General features: G+C 40.3%; 1 protein-coding gene across 4 annotated transcripts in view; it reads right to left on the reverse strand.

Annotated features, from left to right (window-relative positions):
* The window catches only part of RCL1 (RNA terminal phosphate cyclase like 1), a 68,738-nt gene that overhangs the window by 28,778 nt on the left and 14,718 nt on the right, over window positions 1-25,242 (reverse strand). For 3 of the 4 annotated variants that reach the window (XR_010148983.1, XM_520471.9, XM_016960551.4), the window contains 2 exons: window positions 9,225-9,296; window positions 5,697-5,872 (listed from right to left, as the gene is read on the reverse strand). Coding sequence is in view for 3 of the 4 variants with exons in the window: in XM_520471.9 (XP_520471.5) it covers window positions 5,697-5,872; window positions 9,225-9,296 (248 nt within the window). In the remaining variant the exon portion in view is untranslated. Of the gene's footprint in view, window positions 1-5,696; window positions 5,873-9,224; window positions 9,297-10,189; window positions 10,296-25,242 lie in introns of those variants that run through there. The other variant, XM_054658653.2, reaches the window with a different exon arrangement.

The raw sequence follows: 25,242 nt of genomic DNA on the forward strand, positions 1-25,242 counted from the left end.
TTCAAGCGATTCTCCTGCCTCAGCCTCCCGAGTAGCTGGGACTACAGGCATGTGCCACCATGCCCAGCTAATTTTTGTATTTTTAGTAGAGACGGGGTTTCACCATGTTGGCCAGGATGGTCTCGATCTCTTGACCTTGTGATCTGCCACCTCAGCCTCCCAAAGTGCTGGGATTACAGGTGTGAGCCACCACACCCAGCCTGGAGAACCCTACTCATTCTTATAGGTATAAACGCTACAGAAGAAAATCATGTTTTTCATTAACATTTGTCCAGTAGGGTTATTTAATGTTTAGAGCCGGTAGCATTCCGAGTCAAAGCAAACCAAATTAACTATTCAACAGCTCACCTAAGAATGCCAATGATGAGCACCACACAGGCAGCTAAAGGGAAGGTGATGATTTTACATGGGAGTTGGGGAGTGGGGGTGATGACAGCCTCAAACTACAGGAAGCAGCACAAACTCAAAACTACAATTACAACATCCACAGTTAATGGCAAGACTTTGCCACGTGTAACTGTTATCTCCTCCCGCATTCAGAGCTCCCAGGAAGTCTGGGGTCTTTCTGATCCATTTGTGGATTCCTGATAAGAGTATAAAGATGACATTCAAATCAGGTACTGTTATCTAACGAGTCGGCAAATGTTGCCTCAACTGCTACATGGGAAAGAAAATTACTCCATTACTTGTTCCCTTCTTGGATCTGTCAGCTGGCAGGGAGGGCAGGCACCACACAGAAGGCATAGGAAAAGCCCTAGTCCTGGTCCCAGCTCTGCTTCTAATTAGCTATGTTGCCTCAGACAAGAAAATCACAACTATCTGAATTTCCTTATCTCTAAGGCAAGGGGCTCAAGCCCAGCTATCTCCAAGTTACAACTAACTCTAACAGGCTAAGAAGCCCCAACTAAATATTGTGATATCAGAAAAATACCAGACTTAGGAATGACCTGTGAGGCCTAAGAACATGCTTAGAATGGATCAGGTGGGGCAGGGGAAACTAGGAAAACCATTGAAGATTAGCTAATTTTAAATATTAAAGCTACAGCCTGAGCAACATAGTGAGACCTCATCTCTACTAAAAAAAATTAGCTGGGCATGCTGCACGCCTGTGGTCCTAGCTACTTGAGAGGCTGAGGTGGGAGGATCACTTGAGCCCAGGACTTCAAGGCTTTGGTGAGCCACGATCATGCCACTGCACTCCAGCCTGGGAGACAGAGACCCTCTCTCTAAAAATAAAAAAATAAAGCACACTCAAAAACTTAATATATGCATTTGGCGTTGCCAGATAAAGAAGAATACAGTCGAGGCTTAAGAGCAGCTGGGGAGAAGGCCAAGTCAGATTCTGAAAAAGTAGGGGATGCAATGCTGCAGTTACTCTGGGCAGCCACCGGCTCTCTCGAGGGAAAAAAAGGTGAAAAAACACAGCATTCCTTCTGGCTCATCCTTCCTATACCTTGAGTCACAAAGAGTGAAGCCAAATTTACTTAGTTCAGCAAGAAGACCAAGGGTAATTCCAGGTGTAGTCCTGTCCCCTTATCACTCTCCATATGACATGGAAGACAGGCAACTTGGTGCGGTGGGACAAGGGCAGGAAAAGCAGATGAGGGCTTGGGCCCTACTCTGCCTCTCACTGGCTGTTAGACCCTAGGCAACTCCCTGTCTCCTGGGCCTCAGTTTCCTCCTTCGTAAAATGAGAGGCTGGGCCGAACACTCTACAGTCTCCTGCAGCTTTGCACATTCTAGTTTTAGCAGAGTGATGGTGGCCTGTAAGTTCTGCTTAAGGGAAAGTGATCGGTCCACTCTGCGGTCAGAGAGAAAAGGCAAAGATCAAACCTAAGTGGCAGCTCAGGGCAAAGGCATTACCATTACAGTGCAGTCAATCAATCAAAAGGTAAAAATGTAATCAATCTATGCTAAAAAAAGAAAAAAAGAGAGGAAGAAACCTGCTCTCCAGTTACCTTGTCTGAAACACCCACCTCACTGGGTTGGTAGAAGAATTAAACAGATATGGATATACGCATACATACATATGTACACCTAGAATAATGCCCAGTACATGGGAGACATTATTGTACTTCTTTTCCTTCTCTAAGAGGGAACTGGAAAAGAATGGAATCTTCATCCACCATTGGAGCAGCTTGTTGGCACCAACAAATAATTACCGGGAGCTCTGGTGCCACACTACCAAGAGTCAGGAGACCTTCTAAAACTTCTCTTTAAAATTTCTCCCCACTTTCTATTCTCTTGCCTCTAAGGAAAAAATGTCTTCTTCCTCTTCATAAGGCTCATCCCATCACCTCTGTTTTCAATCCTCATCCCCTCTGGACTTCGGCAAGGACCCTCAGCTCTTTCAATTATTTTCTTTTCCATTACAGCTTCTCCTCAGCCTACAAGCAAGCTCAAGTTTCCCCTAGTCTAAAAAAAATCCCAACCTCAGCTCTTAAAAACTTCTGGAAGAATCTCCTAACTTTCCAATAGCTCTAGTTCCTACTCGTTCCTCAGTCTGTTCCTGTCCTTATACTCCAATGACACTGTTCTCTCAAAGGTCAATAAAAATGTCTCACTGCTCAGTCTGACTCAACTCTGGCAAAGAGTGATTCTGTGGATTATCCCTGACTTCTTAGAACTTGATTCCTGCTTGGCTTCTCCAAATACTTCTATCTCCACAGTTACTCTGTCTCTAGCTCCTCTTCTCCCACTCACACCTTAAACACTCATTTCTCCTTCTTCCATTCTCAGTCCCTTGGACCATGGGGCAGAAACCCTAATGCCCACAGAGCGGAGAGAGGAAGCTTAAATGAATGATGAGGTCAGCTGTGACCTGTGTCCAGCTGAAAGCTCACACCTTATCCAAAAAAGGCAGCTGCTACTCACCTCCAACTGATGGCTGTCATGGAGGAACCACCATTCAGTATTGTCACACTGCCCTATCATAATGTAAAATCTGGAGTTTCAAACATGAACAACCAATTCAGATGCATACACACACCACCACCAACAACCACCACCACTGCCACCACGGCCACACTGTGCATGTCAAAGGAAAAACACGTGAAAGATGAATTCAGCCAAACCCACCAGTGTTCAACCTCAGCCTAATCAATCTCATACTCCTAGAGGCTTAAGTATCAGCAGGTAAGATCGTGATGACCTGTCTCTGAGGCTCTAGACAATAATTTCTAACTGCCAACTGGAAATCCTTATATGGTTAGGCTGCCAACATCCCAGGGAACAGGACCAAAATAAAAAGCATCACTCATTATCCTACTGCAATTTTCCTCTTCCCTTTGTCAAATGGGAATGATCTTTACGATCATGATCCTTTATTGCAACCAGGACAGAAATCATGAAGTCATCTATGGCCCCTTCCTCTCACTCCGCCTCCAATTAGTTGTCCTATCTGCCCCTTCCGTTCTCCTTCCATCTCCATAATGCCCAAGCTAGTCTATCACCTCTCCATTCATCTTTCACTCAACCTCCAGAATTATCTTCCTAAAACCCAGACTGATTCTGATTTTCCCTCCTCAAGAAACGCTCTCTAACACTAAGCACTTTGCTTCTACCTCTGTCAGAGCCCAAGTGTATTCATCCTTGTAATCTCCCTAAATGAGTTCCCAGCTGTCCACCCCATGAGACTAGGAGTTTGTTAAGGACAGAATCACTCATTTCATCCTTGTACACAGAGAGTAGATGCAGACATGAACTAATGAGGAAACCACACAGAAAAGAAGAAGCTAGAAATGAAGGAGCCATGGAATGAGCTGAAGAAGTCACTCTTTATTCAGGATTAAGTATATTTATTTTACCCTGGCCTGGAGCCAGATACCAACCAAGGCCATTTTAGTCATGCAGCTGGCAAAAGCAGATACTCCTACAGCATATGAAAACAGACTTTTTGGGTCCCATTTCTGAGAAATTCATCAACTGATCTTTTGTCACTGTTAGCATATAAAATTTTTAAAATATTGCCAGTGAGAAAAGCTTTTAAGATAATTAGCAAGTATAGAAAAAAAAGCACAAAACAGATACACACACTGCTGTACACTTCAGGGCCTTTTCCCACTGTTTAAGGCACCTTTCTCTCTTCCAATCTAAATGTATTTACACCTCTTCTCATTCTTTTATCCAAAGAACTCATTTCCTATAGTCTTCTAGAAAATGCAAAAAAAAAAAAAAAAAACACTTAATTAAATATTCTCAACAGTTTACGCAACATTCCTTTACAGCTTAAGAATTTCAGATCTTGTACTATACTCAGTATCCCAGGGAAAAGAGTTTATGCAGCTGAATTTCCAAGAAATGAAGAATAAGTTTTTACTGCCTAAGAACATATTAACAATGTTTATACCCTAGTAGGTATCTTGATGAATACCAGCAATCTCTACTTTGGGGCTCACAGCATCACCTCATTGGTCCTCCCTGAGTAGAAAAGCTACATAATTCACATTCTGCCTCAGAAGCTATCCATTCATTGGTCTTGGCCTGTAATGGTAAAGACAAGCATACCACCTCAGTACTTTGCATCATGGCCATCAACTTTTTTTTTTTTTTTTTTTTTTGAGACGGAGTCTCACTCTGTTGCCCGATCTCGGCTCACTGCAAGCTCTGCCTCCCAGGTTCACGCCATTCTCCTGCCTCAGTCTCCCGAGTAGTGGCACTACAGGCGCCCGCCACCATGCCCGGCTAATTTTTTGTATTTTTAGTAGAGACGGGGTTTCACTGTGTTAGCCAGGTTGGTCTCGATCTCCTGACCTCGTCATCTGCCCGCCTCGGCCTCCCAAAGTGCTGGGATTACAGGCGTAAGCCACTGCGCCCGGCCGGCCATCAGCTTTAAGATATCTTCTCTGACAGCAGAGCATCCAAAAGCAGGGAATCCACCCCTTCCTACAAGGGAGGGAGGCCTGGACAAGACTTCTCTAGACTTCTCTAATCTCTCTCTCTCTCACACACAGACACGCGCGCGCGCACACACACACATACACACACACACCCACACACACTTCATCCTAGAATGGCATTAAGACAGTTGTGATCACAATAAAAAGTTTTGCTTCATATTAAACCATTCTCCCCATATCTGCAGAAAAATTAGCATGTTTAATAAAAAGCTTGCTCTGGCATGACCCTTGGTGAAAAAAAATAAAATAAAAATCAAAAGCTTGCTGACACCCACAAACTACCAAAGCTCACACATTCCTTTCCTGACTTTATGCCCTTTTCCTAATCTGCAAACTCTTCTCAGAAGAAGAAAGCCCTTGAGTTTATGATTGAAGCCTGGGTAAGTCAAGATTATGCTGTAACAATGCCAAGGAGCTATGATCTCCTGCCCAAAATTTTGGTCAGCTGCCCTCCAGCCTCAGCTACCACAGGATCTTACAAAAACTCCACTCTCACATATACAGCCAACAGAACTATAGTTCATGTCAACTATGATGAGACTGTGAGCATGTTTTGAAGGTTCTTAGATAACAACAAAAGGCACCTTGGTAACTGTTAACAATAGTCCTGAATTTGATGATCCTAAGTTTTGGTTCATCTGCCTCCCGGAGTGATTAACCTCTAAATCTCAAGGTAAATAACAAAAGCAATATACATTTGTAATAAAACTGTGCTTTATAAGGAACTTTTTTCCCACAAGCTGGGTTGTGACAAGAGACAAAACAAAAACCACACCACGGTTTGTTCTCAATACTCACTGAAGGGTCAACCTGATCATTGGTCACTCCTCGTAGAACTATTTTTAACGGGTGCTTCATAAATGGAGCCAAGCAAAGAAGACTCTCCAGGTAATAACCAATGCCACGAAGGACGCTACAGTCATGTTCCACAGATCCACCATACAGGAGGCCAGGCTGATAATATAAGGTTGTTCCTTAAACCAGAAGAAAAAGAGCCACATTCAGCAGGAAAAAAACTAAAATGTCACAAAGGTAATGAAGGCAGTGAGTTCCAAGGGGAAAGTCTGACAAGGGCATCCAAGAGTGCTCGAAATGCCATCGCTAAGAGCCCACACTTCGCTCCAAAAGCTGACTCACTACTGTCAAGCCCCTGTAACAATAATAAACTGTGAATGTAATTTAATAATCAGTAATAAATTAAACCCCTCTCTAAGCCATCTGAGTTGCCAGAGTCATGGCAGGGCACAGAAAAGAGATCCTAATAAGCACCCTAGTCTCCCAACAGCACATTCTCAGACTAGGCTGACCACAGAGGGGAATTACAAATGATGTGCTTAAATCATCACACCAGCAACCAGCATCCTCTAGGGCCCCTGAAATGATATTTCTCATATACCTCATTCACCAAACATGATGCCAAGAAAAGGCAAGTACTTTATGGCATTCAGTGCCATTAATAGTAGGTCTTTTAATTTAATATTGATACAGGGAAATGCCTAATATTATTTTACGGCTTTAGATGAAACTACTATCTTTATTCACTTCTCACATAATCGTATCATTCAAAAAGCTTTGTTTTGTTTTGAGACAGGGTCTTGCTCTGTCCCCCAAGCTGGAGTACAGCGGCATGATCACAGCTTGCTGCAGCTCAACCTCCAGAGCCAAGCAATCCTCCCATCTCAGCCTCCAGAGTAGCTGGGACCATGCCCAGCTAATTTTTTTTTTCTTTTTCTTTCTTTCTTTCTTTCTTTTTTTTCTTTATTTTAGAGAAAGGGTCTCACTACGTTGCCCAGGATAGTCTTGAATTCTTGGGCTCAAGTGATCCTCCCACCTCAGCCTCCCAAAGTGCTGAGACCCTAGGCACATGCTACCACACTCAGCTAATCATTTTTTTTTTGAGAAAGGGTCTCACTATATTGCCCAGGCTACTCTGAAACTCCTAGGCTCAGCTTCCCAAAGTGCTGGGATTACAGACATGAACCACCCCGTGCCTGGCTATCCAAAAAGCTTCTTACTCCCATCTCTTCTTCCCAAAGTGCTGGGATTACAGACATGAACCACCCCGTGCCTGGCTATCCAAAAAGCTTCTTACTCCCATCTCTTCTTCCCAAAGTGCTGGGATTACAGGCATGAACCACCATGCCTGGCTCTCCAAAAAGCTTCTTACTAGATTTACATATCAATGCAAAAAACTGTAAATGACATAGGGGGACATAAATGGTTGAACAAGGTATTTCTGCTGCACAAAATCTTTTGCAATGCCCTCTGGCACAATTTACCAAAAATATATTTAACATTAGAGGAAGGAGGCATGTTCAGTCACTCAAATGGGAAAAAGTTCTTGGGACTTTCATAAAATAAATGTAGGTTTTACTACATTAAACACTAGAATCCAAACAATCACAATCAGGACCATATTCTGATCAAAGTAATGAACACGTCTCAAATGGACTCTGGGTCAGTTATCTGAAATAGTTGTAAGGGCCACAAAACCATCCTTTAGATCAAAAAACCATAAAAAGACTATATATTCACTAAATGCTTCAAATCCGTATGTTTATTTATACAAATTAGCCAAATGAGAAACTGGCCAGATCATCAGAATGAAGGCTTTTACTACTCTGATGGGGAAAATTAAAAGGACATGTAGTGGGAGCAGAATCATGTAAATGTCTTACTCCTCAATCTACATTGCCAATATGACTAGAAAAGAATAGACTTGGGCCACGCGCTGTGGCTCATGCCTGTAATCCCAACACTTTGGAAGGCTGAGGTGGATGGATCACCTGACATCAGGGGTTTGAGACCAGCCTGGCCAAAGTGGTGAAACCCTGTCTCTACTAAAAAAAAAAAAAAATGAGCCAGGTATGGCAGCAGGCAACTGTAATCCCAGCTACTGGGGAGGCTAAGGCAGGAGAATCGTTTGAACCCGGGAGGCAGAGGTTGCCATGTGCCAAGATCGTACCACTGCACTCCAGCCTAGGTGACAGAACAAGACTCCGTCTCACACAGACACAAAAAAGAATAGAATTATCTGTCTTCTGGATCACCAATGAAAGTTACTGAAAAAACCTCCAGCAATTTCAAAGCAAACAAGCTAAAGGAAATTAAGGGACTCATAGCTGGCAAAAGACATGTGAGTATCTCATTCCCGAAACCTGTTCTCCATAAGACATGGCTAAATGCAGCTATAGATCAGAATATCTCATGTGGTATAGGACCACATATGAACCCAAGCTTGCCTTAAGAGAGCCAAGATAGGGAAAAGGTCAGAGATTTATTTATGGAATGTGTGTGGAAAGGCAGAGAGTTAATGGAGTCAGCCAAAGGATGTTTGCCACAGTTTTCCATACAATGTAGACACAAGTTTCTAATAGAAAAAATAAAAGCTAGAAACAACCTAAATGTTTATCAATGGGGAGCAGTTAAATAAATTATTATGCATCAATACACTGGAATACTATACTACAACCCACAGAAATATTAAGGAAGACCTGCATGTGCTGGAAGGGAAAGTTCTCTGAGACATTTGTACTAGCAAAAAAAAAAAAAAAAAAAAAAATGCTGGCTGAAGAACAATATGAAGAGCATGATGTTGCTGATGGTCTGAATTATGCAAATGTCCATGTAAGCAAATGCTGTGACAGTGGCTACCCCTGGAGAGGGGAATGGAAGAGGAAAGAGGTGAAGGGATGTTCCCATCTTTTGCATATACTTGTGTAAACTTATTTTAACAAACAAAATTTAAAATAAATAGAATTCAGCCCATAAACTACCTCACAGAGTTGGTTGATATAATTTAATGTGATAATATAAGTAAATGGACTTTGGAAAGTCTCATGTAAACATTATGTATAAAATATTTATTGTTAAAAAAAGAGGAGAGACTTGCTTATGGATCTGAAATTTTCAGTCTTCTAACTTCCTTAAATCAAATGTATGCCCTTCCAATTGGGAGACTTCATGTATGTCTCTGGAAAATCATATCACAGAGAGGTAACTGGGTCTTTCCATCGGAACACGGTATTTTTTAAAATGATCTAGAATGATATGCTTTTATTATGATCTACACTCACAGCTTCCTCATATAACTCCAAAGTTATATGGTGAGTTCCTCATATAAGTCCCCCCAAAATTCTAATTTAATGGTGATTTATATAATACAAAGTGATTAGTAAAGCTTTAAACATAATATTTATACCATTAAAAAGAGTGATTTGGATAAGCAGAGACTGACTAGAAAAAAAAAAGGAAAGAAAAAAAAGAGTGAGAAACAGGAATGCTTTAGTGCATGGAGGTGCTTTTAGGAATCTAAAAGGAGCTTACCTGTTTGGTTTATTTCAATTCGAGAACCATTCGTTATTTTGTCCAATAGCCTTATGAAGCTGGCTTCAAAATCTGTGAAGAAAAGAGAAGACAGACTGTCCTCATGTCAGGTCAACATTTCCAGAGCACACGCCTGATTCAGGTACTGCGGTAGAGGGCAGGTTACTTCCTGCATCACACCTGGGCTCTCCTAAAGGACTGGGTAGGTTCACAGGTTGAGGAACCTGACACAGTTGAAAAGCACTGACTGGTACATATATGTTTAGTAGAACTTAGAAACAATTCAGCTTTCACATTGTAAAAAAAAAAAAAAGCTCCACCAGCAATCTAATGGGATATTACTTTCAGCAGCATAAAACCCTTAAGACCTATTCTTCTGAACTCAGGAGGGCATGCCAAATAACGGAGAAACAGTAGAAAGTAGGGAACAATTTTAAAGTCAGATTCTTCCCTGCTCCAGAATGCCTGGAAGGAAAGATTAAATTGAGGACCACCCTTCAGTCTCAGAGACAGTAAGAGATCACTATCTCTGCCTTTCAGCAAAGTATCCCTCCCTTTTCCCCTCCTCTACCATCCTACTGACTTAAACTATCTAACCAGTTCAGTTTTTTATTTTATTAAAAGGGTGTTTGAATGTACAGTATTAGTGCCTTCTTTTTTTAATGCATGAGAAAATACTGGAAGAAAAAAGGCGAAATGTTAATAAATGTTTTTATCTTAATGATTGGATGTTATATAAATTTAATTTTATATTAAAAGTTTATTTATTTATTTTTAAGAGACAGGGTTTGTTGCCCAAACTGGAGTATAGTGGCGTGATCACGTCTCACTGTAACCTGGAACTCCTGGCCTCAAAGGATCCTCCTGCCTCAGCCTCCCAAGTAGCTGGGACCACAGACGTGCACCACTACACCCAGCTAATTTCTTATTTTAGTTTTGTAGAGATAGGGTCTCGTTATATTTACCAGGCTGGTCTTGAACTCCTGACCTCAAACAATCCTCCCACCTCAGCCTCCCAAAGTGCTGGGATTACAGTCGTGAGCCACCAAGCCTGGGCAAAAGCTGGTCATTCTTTAAAAGAGAAAGAGAGGGGGAGAGGAAAAAAGAAGGGGAAAGGAAGAGAATAGATTTTAAATGTAAGATTATGGGAGGAGAAGTGAAGACTCCTCCAGTCTTCCTTCCCCTGAACTAATCTTACACACAAACACACCCCTTAGTTTTAACTTCCTGCCCATGAACAAGGACAGAAAGACTAACTCTTCTGCCACTGAAGGCATTGTGACTGCCTGACACTTTTAGACAATTCCCACTCCTGTAATAAACCAGCAGAGTTTATGGACACAGTCCAGTAGTCACCTAAACTGATCCCAAAGGGTGAGTGGATCAACTAAGCAATTCCCATCTACCTAGTCTGTTACATAACACTGTCCCATAACTCTTGTCATAATGGATTCTGCAATTTGTACAAAGGGCATTGGGCTAGAAATCAGAGAAACACCATTAAATCCTGAAACAAATAACAATGGTTAATAAAGCTGCTGTGTGTTGCATGCTTACTTTCCACTAGCTATTCTTTCAGTTAATACTCATATCCCTGAGGCACAGAGTGTCATTCCCATTTGCTATGGTTTGAATGTTCTCTCCAAAATTCATGTTGAAACTGAGTTGTCATTGTGACTATATTAAGAGATGGGACCACTAAAAGGTGATTAAGCCACAAGGGCTCTGGCCTTATGAATAGATGAATGCCATTATCACAGGAGTGGATTTATTATTATATCACAAGAGTGGGCTGTTATAAAAATGAGTCCAGCCAGGGGTGCCATGGTGTGTATCTGTAGTCCCAGCCACTCAGGAGGCTGAGGTGGGAGGATCACCTGTGACCACGAGTTGAAGGCCAGACTGGACAACACAGCAAGATGCCCATCTCTGGGGGGAAAAAAAAAATGAGTCCAGCTCTCTCAAGTCACTCTCGCTCTCCCTCTCTTGCTCTTCCACTTTCTGCTATGGGAAGCTGTGGCAAGAAGGCCCTTGCCAGATACTAGCACCTTGATATTGGATTTCTTGGCTTCCAGAACTGTGATAAATTTCTTTTCTTTTATAAATTACCCAGTCTGTGCCTGTGACATTGTTATAGCAACATGAAATGGATTAAGATGCCATTTTACAAAAGGCTAGGATCCAAGAATGCCAACTAGATTGCCCTAGTCAAATGACACTGAGACCCAAGAATGCCAAACAGACTGCCCTGATCATATGACCAGAAAGTGGCAAAACCAGGATCTGAGCCCAAGTCTGTCCTTCTCCAAAGTCCATGCTCTCTCTCTCTCTTTTAAGAAATAGGATCTCACTATGTTGCCCAGGTTAGTTTCAAACTCCTGGCCTCAAGTGATCCTCCTGCTTCAGGCTCACAAACGCTGGGATTACAGGCGTAAGCTACTACACACAACCTAACGGTTCCACACTCTTAGCCACACCACGACACTAGTTTGCCTCTGTTCAGTTTAATTCCTTGGAGCTAACCTCTTCCTCCAGAAAATCATGGTACCTTCAACTACAGGCACTGATCTCTTGAAGGATCTTATAGTTAATTTAACGGATCTCTAATCAACATTAAAAAAAATAGAACAGAATAAACTAAGTTGGAATAACTGTATATACTAAGGATGCTGTTCGTGAAACTTCAGTCTGTTTTACACATATGTGTATGTGTAATAGGTTGTGATGTAAGTAGCATTACAGGAGTTTGAAACTATCTGAACGACGGAATTGAATTAGAAATTATTTCTACGATCTTTTTAACATTCTTTACAAATCAGGCACAATCTCTACCACAATGCCACTTTCTACTTAGGTTTATAGAAAATCTAACGTGCTCTGCAGAAAAAAGGAAAGCCCTTGATTTGTTCAAACTTTCTAAGTGTCTAAATGGGATAGAGGAACAAGCACCTACAAATAAAGCCTAAGATTAAACCCCATAGATTTTACAAATTAGAAAAGAAAAAAGGAAGAAACCATAACTTTACTTTCTAGATTTTGTTTTTTGCAATCCACAGGGACTCTTACACACAAACAAAACCAGAAACGCCCAGCAGAACAAAAGTAGAAAGAGAATGGGCATAAAGAGAACTCCAGGCAGGACCATCCCTGATCACGGCAAACAGGTGCTTCAGAAGCAGCACTTCAAAGAAGCAGACTCAGAGCTAGTTCCGGAGCCCTGGCAACAGTGAAGATATGACTCCATCACCTGGTACAGGAAAAGATCTCAAGTCCACCTAATAATGGTAAGATCAAAGTCCCCAAACTTTACTAGGCCAACCTGTGTAGAATTCCTTGCCCATTCACCTCCCACACACCCTGCTGACTCCTCTTCTTCAAGACTGCTCCTGGGGCTACAAGATTTCAGGTATCTCAAAACGTTCAGGGAAAAGCTCCAAAAACAAGCACAATTTTACTACACTGTTTATGAATACATAATTAGGTTATAAAACTATAAAGAGAATCAAAGTCAATGCTATAATGGTGAGGATAGTGGCTACCAGTAGAGGCATGGCAAGGAGCTGTAAATAGCTAAAAGATGTACAGATGTTAGCAAAGTTATATTTCTTTTTGTGGATGGGGGGTCACGCAGGTGTTCATTTTACGATCTCTTATGCACTACTTTTATATCTTATGCATTTTTTTATTTGTACAAATTTAGTGGGCACAAGTGTAGTTGTATTACATGGATATATTGAGTAGTGGTAAAGTTGATAAAGTCTGTGTTTTGTTTTGTTTTGTTTTTGAGACGGAGTCTCGCTCTGTTGCCCAGGCTGGAGTGCAGTGGCGCGATCTTGGCTCATTGCAACCTCCGCCTCCCGGGTTCAAGCGATTCTCCTGCCCCAGCCTCCCAAGTAGCTGGGACTACAGGCGCGTGCCACCACACCCAGCTAATTTTTGTATTTTCAGTAGAGATGGGGTTTCACCGTGTTGGCCGGGATGGTCTCGATCTCCTGACCTCATGATCCTCCCAAAGTGCTGGGGTTACAGGCGTGAGCAAGTTCTGTTTTTAATGTACCATCACCAGATAGTGTACATTGATAGTGACCATTTCTGCGGATAAAGAACAAGTGTACATATATGTACATATATTTGCTTATTTATGAAAAAGAAAAAGCCTGGGGGAAAAAACAACAAACTAGTAACACTGTTTAATTCAAAGATTCTCTAAACCAGCAGTCTCCAAACTTTTGGCACCAGGGACCAGTTTCATAGATCAGATCAGTGATGGCACTGGATTCTCACGGGACCGTGAACCCTACTGTGAACTGCACATGCAAGGGATCGAGGCTGCTGGCTCCTTGTGAGACTCTAATGCCTGATGATCTGAGGTGGAACAGTTTCATCCTTCAACCACTCTGCCAACCCTGCCCTGTCTGGGGTTGAGGACCCCTGCTCTATAAACCCTTTTATTCCCTTTGAATTTTGTGTCATGTGCATATTTCTTAAAATACACAAAATTTAAATTATAAACAAAACAAAGATATTGCAACATGATTTAAATAGCCAACAAAACTGTTTTCATTAAATGGCCTATGACAGATCTTTATAATACCATGTGCCCCTAAGAAATGCTTTTAAAAGAATTATTTAATTATGTGAGGAAAAGTTATATATTTAATGTGATTTCAATTTCTTTTTCTTTTTTTTTTTTTTTTTTTGAGACAGAGTCTTGCTGCGTTGCCCAGGCTGGAGCGCACTGGCAAGACCTCAGCTCACTGCAACCTCCGCCTCCAGGGTTCAACCAATTTTCCTGCCTCACCCTCCCGAGTAGCTAGGACTACAGGCACGTGCCACCATGTCCAGCTATTCTTAGTAGAGACAGGGTTTCACCATGTTGGACAGGATGGTCTTGATCTCCTGACCTCGTGATCCGCCTGCCTCGGCCTCCCAAAGTGCTGGGATTACAGGCGTGAGCCACCTAGCCCGGCCGGATTTCAATTTCTTTCGCGAATAACCAGAAGACAAGACAGTGAGCTGTTAACATGCAAAATTAGGAGTCATTCCTTTCCTCATTAAATCCAAAGAGGTAGACATTGCAAACACATACTCAATTCTTGGAATAAATTAAGACATCCACTCACTTGCAAATATGTATGTTTATTTATTTCTATATGTGCATTATTATATACAATGTGATAAATAAAAATTATTTTAATGTAAAGAACCAAATATCTTTCCTAAATTATACTGAGGTAAAGAAAAAAAAATGCAGACCATAATAAAATATATTGTATAGAAATAAAAATTTCATCAAAACAGATGAGACTCTACCAAAGAAAAATTTATCACTTTAAAAATCTTAGCAACTGGGCCGGGCGCGGTGGCTTATGCCTGTAATCCCAGCACTATGGGAGGCCCAGGCGGGTGGATCACCTGAGGTCAGGAGTTCAAGACCAGCCTGGCCAACATGGTGACACCCTGTCTCTACTAAAAATACAAAACTTAGCTGGGCAAGGTGGTAGGCAACTGTAATCTCAGCTACTTGGGAGGCTGACTCAGGAGAATAGCTTGAACCTAGGAGGCAGAAGTTGCAGTGAGACGAGATTGCGCCACTACACTCCAGCCCGGGCAACAAAAGCCAAATTCTGTCTCAAAAAAAAAAAAAAAAAAAAAATCTTAGAAAAGTAAGAGTAAAATGAACTGAGAGTTTAGAAATGAAACAAAATTACAAGCAAATCAGTAAAGAAAAACGATAATCTCAAAAGAAGAGAAAAAGAAAATAAAAAATAAAGCTGGGTGTGGTGGCTCACACCTGTAATCCCAGCACTTTGGAAGGCTGAGGCAGGCAAATCACTTGAGCCCAGGTGTTCAAGACCAGCATGGGCAACATGACAAAACCCTGACCCTACAAAAAATACAAAAATTAGCCAGGCATGGTGGCGCACACCTGTAGCCCCAGTCCCAGCTACTCGGGGGGGCAGGGTTGGGGTAGAGCTGAGGCAGGAGGATCCCTTGAGCCCAAGAGGTTGAGGCTGAAGTGAGCCATGATGGAGCCACTGTAATGTGGTCTGGATGACAGAGCCAGACCCTGTCTCAAAAAAGAAAAAAAAAAAAGGTTAAAAAAAAAATCAAGCTAATTAACTGAGAACATACAACACAAATCGACCACTTTACTTATTTGTAAAAGGAAATAAGATAGGACTCAATAAAATCAAAAATAAAAAACATATAATTAATTAAAAAGATTAAGAGCTTTATGGTAAACGATTCTCCATTAGTTACCAATATATTTGGAATTAAGATAGAAAGCTATGTAAAAAATGACAAACCAAAACAAATAAATGAAAAGGACACAAAAGGACCTAAAAAGAAGACAAGAAGAATTTTTTTCAAATAATAAACAGAAAAGGTCGCTGATGAAGTCACTGTAAGTTTTTTTCCCCAACATTCAAAGAAAAAAATAATTATTGGCCAGGAACAGTGGCTCATGCCTGTAATCCCAGCATTTTGGGAGGCCGAGGCAGGCAGATTACAAGGTCAGGAGATTGAGACCATCCTGGCTAACACGGTGAAACCCCGTCTCTACCAAAAATACAAAAAAATTAGCTGGGCATGGTGGCAAGTGCCTGTAGTCCCAGCTACTTGGGAGGCTGAGGCAGGAGAATGGCGTGAACCTGGGAGGCAGAGCTTGCAGTGAGCCGAGATCGTGCCACTGCACTCCAGCCTGCACGACAGAGCAAGACTCCATCTCAAAAAAATAATAATTATTATTATTACCCAAAGTACAAAAAAGAATGTGTAAAGATGGCTATTGTAGTATAGTTAAGAACATCACTAAAAAACATCTGAATTACAAACTAATCTCATTTAATGAGAACAGATGAAAAATCTTAAATAATATCTCAAAGTATGTTATTCTTAAATTACACATTTTTAAAATTACTACTGTGATTAAGAAAGATGCATCCCAAAAAGGGTTGCGGATAAAGCACAAGGAAAACAATAACATTAATTAAATATAATATTATATAAGCAGGCGGAAAAATTCAACTAACTGGCTTAATTATTCCAGAAAAACCACCCGATAAAATTTGGTATCTATTTCTCAGTCAAATTCTATTTTAAAAAGAACGGCAAATGAGTTTGCTAAATGTAACACAGAGTTTATATTTTAAAACAGAAGACTTTAAAGTTCACAGAGAATGTATCTTCATGGTAAAAGGATAGGCAAGATTTATAAATTGGATATTAAAACTATGAAGTATTGTTTATCAAAAGACTACACTGAAAGTGTCAAAAGACAAGTCAGAGTGGAATAAGATATGTGCAATCCTTTAACATATCCAGAATATACCAATGAATCAACAATTAAATAAGAAAAAGACAGAAAAATGAGCAAAATATCTGAATGGAGACTTCATAAAAGAGGATATCCAACTGACCAATACATCAAAGAAAAGGTGCTCAGATCAAGATGGCCAGCTAGAAATCCTTCACAAAGACGGCCCAAACAACAATTAAACAACTAGACTTTAACACAAATAACTGAGGAAGGGTGCCAGAGTGCATCAGAAGAGTTTATAAAAGAAACTCGAGATGACCACAAAGAGAGCAGAAGGAAATGCCAAGCTTCTATCACCCCAATCCCCAATCGGGATCAGCTGGGAACCAAAAGGACTTCTCCCTGCTGCAAGGAGGTAAGGAAGAGGATCCTAGCGATCCCTATCAATACCTTAGACACTTACAGACCTCACCACTGAGGAACCCTGCAGTCCTCAGAGGCCTAAGCTGCCTGGAGTATACATACGTAGCTGTGCTCCCCACAGAGAAGGAGTCAACACCATGCCCAGCTCCCTGTGGCATGCGCTACACTATCTTCGAATTAGAACTATGGCTGGAGTGTGTCTTGCTCCAGGAGCAAGCAGCAAAAACTCCCCTTTTCCCCTGAGGATACCCCCTAGACCAGTGGCCCAACATCCTCAAGCCGAGCTTTAAGCGGCTACTGTACCTTTCAGCATGGTGCCAAATGAACATGGAGCCACTCCACCTACCCCTACCCCACCTCACTGGGCCAGATCTGATGCTTCCTGGGTAAAATTTAAAATTTGCAATTGCAAAAAAAAAAAAAAAAATACTGCAGCTTAAGACTTCAATGAATGAAATAAATATAATAGAACTAAAATAGCAGACATGATCAAGCATAAGACACAAATCTCTGAACTTGAAGATAAGTCTTTCAAAATTGCCTACTCAAAGAAATAAGAAATGAGAATGAAAATGAAATGAGAACACCTACAAGACTTACAGGAAATCATTAAGCAAACAAATGTTCATGTTATGAAAGTTCCAGGAGGAGAAAAAAGGAAGCACAGAAAGCCTGCCAAATGAAATAGCTGAAAAGCTCCCAAGTCTGATAAGAGGTATGAACATACAAATCTAGGAAGCTCAAAGGTTCCAAAATAGATTCAACCCAAAAGGGTCTTCCCAAGGCATGTTAATAGTTAAACTGTCAAAAGTGAAAGATAAAAAGAGAATTCTAAAAACAGCAAGAGAAAAAGGCATCAAGTTAATACAAGGAAATCCCCATTACACTAAAAACAGATTTCTCCAGAGAAACCTTATAGACCATGAGAGAATAAGATGATATATTGAAAATGCTGAAAGAAAAAAAAAAATGTCAACCAAAAACACTATACCCAAAAAGCTATCCTTCAGAAATGAAGTCTTTCCCAGACAAGCAAAAACTGAGGAAATTCATTACTATTAGCCAGGCCTTACAAGAAATGCTCAAGAAGGTCCTACATCTAGAAATGAAAAAATGATAATCACTATCATGAAAAAACATGAAAGTATAAAACTCACTGGTAGAACAAATACACAAAGGACAAAGAGAAAAAAATCAAACCTTATCACTATAGAAAACCATCAAACTGCAATGATAAACAATAAGACAGGAAGAAAAAAAGGAGAAACAAATCAACCAGAAAACAATTTTTAAAAGGACAGGAGGCTAAGTACTGTGGCTCATGCCTAGAATCCCAACACTTTGGGAAGCCAAGGCAGGAGGATGATCATGCCCAGGAGTTGGCGACCAGCCTGGGCAACAAAGCGAGACCCCCATCTCTACAAAAAATACAAAAGCCGGGCATGGTGGCAAACACCTGTAGGGAGACCAGGCCGGAAAGATTGCTTGAGCCCAGGAGTTCAAGGTTGCAGTAAACTATGCTTGTATCACTGCACTTCAGCGTGGGCAACAAAGTCAGACCCTATCTCTAAAAAAAATTTTTTTAAATTTCAAAACCCCCTCATGATAAAAACTCTTACGTTAGGTATAGAAAGAACACACCTCAACACAATAAAGGCTGTATATGACAAACTCACAGCTAACATACTGAATGGGGGAAATTTCACTTTATTGTATTTTTTTTCATTATACTTTAAGTTCTAGGGTACATGTCCACAACGTGCTGGTTATATATGTATAAATGTGCCATGCTGGTGTGCTGCACCCATTAACTCGTCATTCCCCCCACCCCACGACAGGCCCCGGTGTGTGATGTTCCCCACTCTGTGTCCAAGTGTTCTCATTGTTCAATTCCCACCTATGAGTGAGAAAATGCAGTGTTTGGTTTTCTGTCCTTGCAATAGTTTGCTCAGAATGATGGTTTCCAGTTTTATCCATGTCCCTACAAAGGACCTGAACTCATCCTTTTTTATGGCTGCACAGTATTTCATGGTGTATATGTGCCACATTTTCTTAATCCGGTCTATCATTGATGGACATTTGGGTTGGTTCCAAGTCTTTCCTATTGTGAATAGTGCCGCAATAAACATACGTGTGCATGTGTCTTTGTAGTAGCATGATTTATAATCCTTTGGGTATATACCCAGTAACGGGATGGCTGGGTCAAATGATATTTCTAGTTCTAGATCCATAAGGAATCGCCACACTGACTTCCACAATGGTTGAACTAGTTTACAGTCTCACCAACAGTGTAAAAGTGTTCCTATTTCTCCACATCCTCTCCAGCACCTGTTGTTTCCTGACTTTTTAATGATCGCCATTCTAACTGGTGTGAGATGGTATCTCACTGTGGTTTTGATTTGCATTTCTCTGAGGGCCAGTGATGATGAACATTTTTCCACGTGTCTGTTGGCTGCATAAATGTCTTCTTTTGAGAAGTGTGTGTTCATATCCTTTGCCCACTTTTTGATGGGGTCGTTTGATTTTTTCTTGTAAATTTGTTTAAGTTCTTTGTAGATTCTCGATATTAGCCCTTTGTCAGATGGGTAGATTGCAAAAATTTTCTCCCATTCTGTAGGTTGCCTGTTCACTCTGATGGTAATTTCTTTTGCTGTGCAGAAGCTCTTCAGTTTAATTAGATCAAATGGGGGAAATTTTAAAGCTTTTCCTCTAAGATCTGGAACAACTCAAGGATGCCTACTATCACCACTCCTACTGAACATAGTACTGGAAGTCCTATCCTAGCCAAAGCAATTAGGCAAGACAAAGAAATAAAGGGCATCCAAATCGGGAAGGAGGAAGTTAAGCTGTTCCCGTTTGCAGACAACATGATCTTATATATAGAAAACTCTTAAAGTACTGCCATGAACTCCTAGAACTGATAAACAAATTCAGTAGTTCTAAGATATAAAATCAATACACAAAAATCAGTAACATTTTTACATACTAACAATGAATTAGCAGAAAACGAAATCAATAAGCAATCGCATTTACAAGAACTAAAAAAAAACATAAAATACCTAGAAATAAATTTAACCAAGGAAGTGAAAGTTCTCTAAAAGGAAAACTTCAGGACACACACAAAAAAAATGGAAACACATTCCATCTTTATCTACAGATTCAATGCAATCCCTATCAAAATACCAATGACATTATTTACAGAAACAGAAAAAAAAACCTAATATTCATATGGACCCGCAAAAGACCTTTAACAGCCAAAGCAATTCTGAGAAAAAAGAACAAAGCAAGAGGCATTACACTACGTGACTTTGAAATATACCACAAACTTTGTTATCCCAACCTTTCAGGAGGCCAAGGCAGGAGGATCATTTGAGCCCAGGAGATTGAGACCAACCTGCACAATATAGTGAAACCTCGTCTCTATTTCTAAAATTTAAAAATATACATAATGGTGCTGGGAAAACTATAGCCATATGAAGAAGAAAGGAACTAGATGCCTACTCTCATCATATTAAAAAAAAATGAACTTAAAGACTTAAATGTAAGATCCAATACTATGAAACTACTAGAAGAAAACATTAGGGAAGCATTACAGGATGTTTATTCTGGGCAAACATTTTCTGGAGAAGACCTCAAAAGCATAGGCAACAAAAGAAAAACTAGGCAAAAGCAAAAGGGATTACAACAAACTAAAAAGCTTCTGCACAGCAAAGGAAACCATTGGAGTGAAGCTATGAAAGAAAAATACAAACTATCCATCCAACAAGGGATTAATAACCAGAATATACAAGGAACTCAACAGTACACACACAAAAATACAAATAATCCAATTTTAAAAGTCAGCAAAAAAGCTGAATAGACATCCCTCAAAAGACATACAAATGGCCAACAGGTATATGAAAAAGTGCTCAGCATCACTAATTATCAGGGAAATCAAAACCACAATGAAATATCATCTCACCCCAGTTAGAATGGCAATTATTAAAAAGACCAAAAATAACAAATGATGGCAAGGATACAAAAAGAAGGAACTTAAATACACTGTTGGTGGAAATGTAAATTAGTATAGCCATTATGGGAAACAGTACGGATATTCCTCAAAAACTAAAATTGAACTACCGTATGATCCAGCAATCCCATTACTAGGTATATACCAAAAGGAAAGAAATCAATGTCAATGAGATATCTGCACTCTCAGGTTTATTAAACCACCATTCACAAACACATACATAACAGAATACTATTTAGCTATAAAAAAGAACGAAATTCTGTCACTGGCAGCAACATGAAGAGGCTTTTGTAGAACATTATGTTAAGTAAGATAAGCCAGACACAGAAAGATAAATACCACATATCTTGTGGAAGCTAAAAAAGTTGATCCCATAGCAAGCAGAGGATAGAATAGTGGTTACTAGAGGCGGGGAAAGGGATGGGAGAAGGAAGGATAGCCAAAGGCTGGTTAACAAATATAAAAGTACAGGTAGATAAGAGAAATAAGTTCTAATGTTCTATAGCACTACAGAGTGACCATAATTAACAATAATTTACTGTATATTTTCTTTTTCCCTTTTTTTTTTTTTTTTGCAAAGATACAGGGTTTTGCTCTATTGCCCAGTGCAGTGGTGTGATCATGACTCACTGCAACGTCCAACTCCTGGGCTCAAGTGATCCTTCCACCTCAGCCTCCTGAGTAGCTGGGACAACAGGTGTGCACCACCACACCTGGCTAATTTTTTATTTTTATTTTTGTGGAGATGGGGTCTGCTATGTTGCCCAGGCTGGTGTATATTTTCAAATAGCTAGAACAGATTTTGAATGTTTTCAGCACAAAGAAATGTTTGAGGTGATGGATATGCTAACTACCCTGATTTTATCATTATATACTGAATACATGTATCAAAATATCACACTGTGACCAATAAATACTAAATACCTACAATTATTTGTGATCATTAAAAACAATGAAAGCAAAAGAAAGGGTGCTCAGTCTCATTAGTCACAGGGTAATATAAATTAAAACCACAATGAATGACTACAATACACCTACAAAACTGGTTAAAATTAAACAGACTGGCAATACCAAGTGCTGAATAGGATGTAGAGTAACTAGACCTCAGATATATTTACAGTCACTTTGTACAACCACTTGGGAAAACTAAACATAGGCACACCCTATGATCCAGCATTCAGGCAAGAGAAATACATATATATGTGCACCAAAAGACTGTACAAGAATATTCTTGGTATCACTGTTTTTAATAGTTAAAAACGGAAACAAGCCAAATTTTCATCAAAACTAAATTGTGGCACATTAAAAAAACAGAATAACATGACGTAGTAAAGAAAGTCAACAAACTACTGCTGCTACAACACGGAGATATGTCACAAACACAACAGAGCTAAAGAGGCCAGGCACACAAACAATTACGTACTATATGATTCCATTTACAAAAATTATAGTTAATATTTTAGAAACCTAATCCATGGTGTTAAAAGTTTAATGCTTACCTTGGCAGTGGGAGGGAATGGTGTGGCTGGGCACAAGCATGGGAGGATGCTGGCACACTGTTTCTTTTCATGGGTAATAGCTACATGGGTATGTCCACAGTAATAATTCATCAAACTGTACATTTATTGGTTATACACTTTTCTTAATATATGGTACGCTTCAGTAAAAATTTACTTAAAAAAATGAAAAACAAAGTTGAAGGAAAAAATACCTTTAAAAATATGAAAACTGGCAGGATGCGGTGGCTCAGGCCTGTAATCGTAGCACTTTGGGAGGCCAAAGCAGGCAGATCACTTGAGGATCACTTGAGGCCAGGAGTTCGAGACCAGCCTGGCCAACATGGTGAAACCCCATCTCTACCAAAAATACAAAAATTAGCTGGGCATAGTGGTGCACATCTGTAATCCCAGCTACTTGGGAGGCTGAGGCACAAGAATCGCTTGAACCCAGGAGGTGGAAGTTGCAGTGAGCCAAGATCACGCCACTGCATTCCAGCCTGGGTGACAGAGTGAGACTCCGTCTTCAAAACAAACGAAAAGCAAAGAAAAAACCCAATCACGTCTCTAACTTCATGACACAGAAAAGCCATTAAAGGTATCTCAAGAAAAAAAGTAAAAGAAGATATCAATACAGGGAAGAAATATCAATTAAGGGAAAGGCTATGTTGCCAGTTAATGAAGAGAATTTCATATATTTTGATTCGATCTCGCATTCCATTTTTTCTTTTTCTTTTTTAAAAAGCACAGTCTTGGCCGGGCGCAGTGGCTCACACCTGTAATCCCAGCACTCTGGGAGGCCGAGGCGGGCAAATCACAAGGTCAGGAGATCGAGACCAGCCCGGCCAACTTGGTGAAACCCCGTCTCTACTAAAACACAAAAAATTAGCCGGGTGTGGTGGCACATGCCTGTAGCCCCAGCTACTCGGGAGGCTGAGGCAGGGGAATCGCTTGACTCCAGGAGGCGGAGGTTGCAGTGAGCCAAGATCTTGCCACTGCACTCCAGCCTGGCGACAGAGCAAGACTCCATTTAAAAAAAAAGCATAGTCTCTAGCCAAGCAATTTCACATCTATGACTCTACCTATGGAAAAAGAAGAATGCTAGGATATACGTAAGAAACCTTTACTGCTGCTTTATTTAATGACAAACACTGAAGATCACTGAGTATCTATAGCTAAGGGAATGGCTAAATAAATTGGTATGTCTGTATTATGGAACAGTCTGTAGCCATTAAAAAAAAAACCTTAGGAAGCTCATACACTGCAATGGAATAATGATAATATTCTTGTGCTTTAAAAAAAAAAAAAAACAGTGCACATATAGAAAAAGGTCTGGAAGACTGCTTCTTGGGAATATGATTGGTGAGCAACACAGCAAGAGTTAAGTAGCCAGAGGCAATAAAGGATGTAACCTGCACAGATTACTTTCAGTTTTAAATCATTAAGAATTGTTCCTCCAAACAAACATGTATTACTTTTATAATATAAAAATGAAATCAAAAACTTCTTTGCCCTCTATCTTCAAATTTTTCTAGATATCATGCTTTGCTTACATGAAAATCTACATTACCCTTGATTGTGATAATTTTCACAATCAAGGGCAACCTAATTCTCTGATTTATGCTGTTTTTACTGCCTTTCAAGTTTTTTATATCTGAACTCTTCAATACTAGTCCTCATGAACAAAATGGAAGAAAGTAATCCCTCTCTATCCCTATTTTACTAGAGCATTTCTTTCACCCTAAAAAACTACTAGACAGTGGTTCACACCTATAATCCCAGCACACTGGGAGGCCGAGGCAGGTGGATCACTTGAGCTCAGGAGTTCCGAGACCAGCCTGGGCAACATGGTGAAACCCTGTCTCTACAAAAAATACAAAAATTAGCCAGGCATAGTGGCGCACACCTATAGTCCCAGCTACTTGGGAGGCTGAAATAGGAGGATCACTTGAGCCCAGGAGGTGGAGGTGTCAATGAGGCGAGATCACACCACTGCACTCCAGCCTGGATGAAAGAAGGAGACCCTGTCCTAAAAAAAAAAATAAAAAATTAAAAAATACTAGCGACAGAGTGATACATTATATAATAAAAGAGTCAATGTAGCACTAAGAGGATGTTAGCAATCCTAAATGTATCAAACAAAGCTGTAAAATATGCAAAGAAAAATTGATAGAAATGAACAAGAGACAAATCCACAATTATTGTCAGAGACCCCTCTCTCAATAATCAATAGAACTAGACAGAAAAATCAGCAAGGACAAAGAAGAACTCAGCACCACCATGAACCAATAGGATCTAATCAACATTTATAGAGCACTCCACCCAACAAGAGAAGAATATATATTTGTTCTAAGTGTCCACAGAATATACACCAAGATAGACTATATCTTGGACCATTAAAAAAAACTCAATAAATTTAACAGAACTGAAATCATACAGAGAATGTTTTCTGACCGTAATGGAATGAAATTAAAATCAATAGCAGAAAATATCCAAACACATGGAAACTAAACAACAGACTTATAAATGACCCATAGCTGCCAGGCACGGTAGCTCACACCTGTAATCCCAGCATTTTGGGAGGCTCAGGCAGGCAGATCACCTGAGGTCAGGAGTTCAAGGCCAACCTGACCAACATGGAGAAACCCTGTCTCTACGAAAAATACAAAATTAGCCAGGTGTGGTTGTGCATGCCTGTAATCCCAGCTATTCGGGAGGCTGAGGCAGGAGAATCACTTGAACCCGGGAGGCGAAGGTTGTGGTGAGCTGAGATCATGCCATTGCACTCCAGCCTGGACAACAAGAGTGAAACTCTGTCTCAAAAAA

This window comes from Pan troglodytes, chromosome 11 (genome assembly GCF_028858775.2).
Source record: "Pan troglodytes isolate AG18354 chromosome 11, NHGRI_mPanTro3-v2.0_pri, whole genome shotgun sequence".
NCBI classification, from domain to species: domain Eukaryota; kingdom Metazoa; phylum Chordata; class Mammalia; order Primates; family Hominidae; genus Pan; species Pan troglodytes.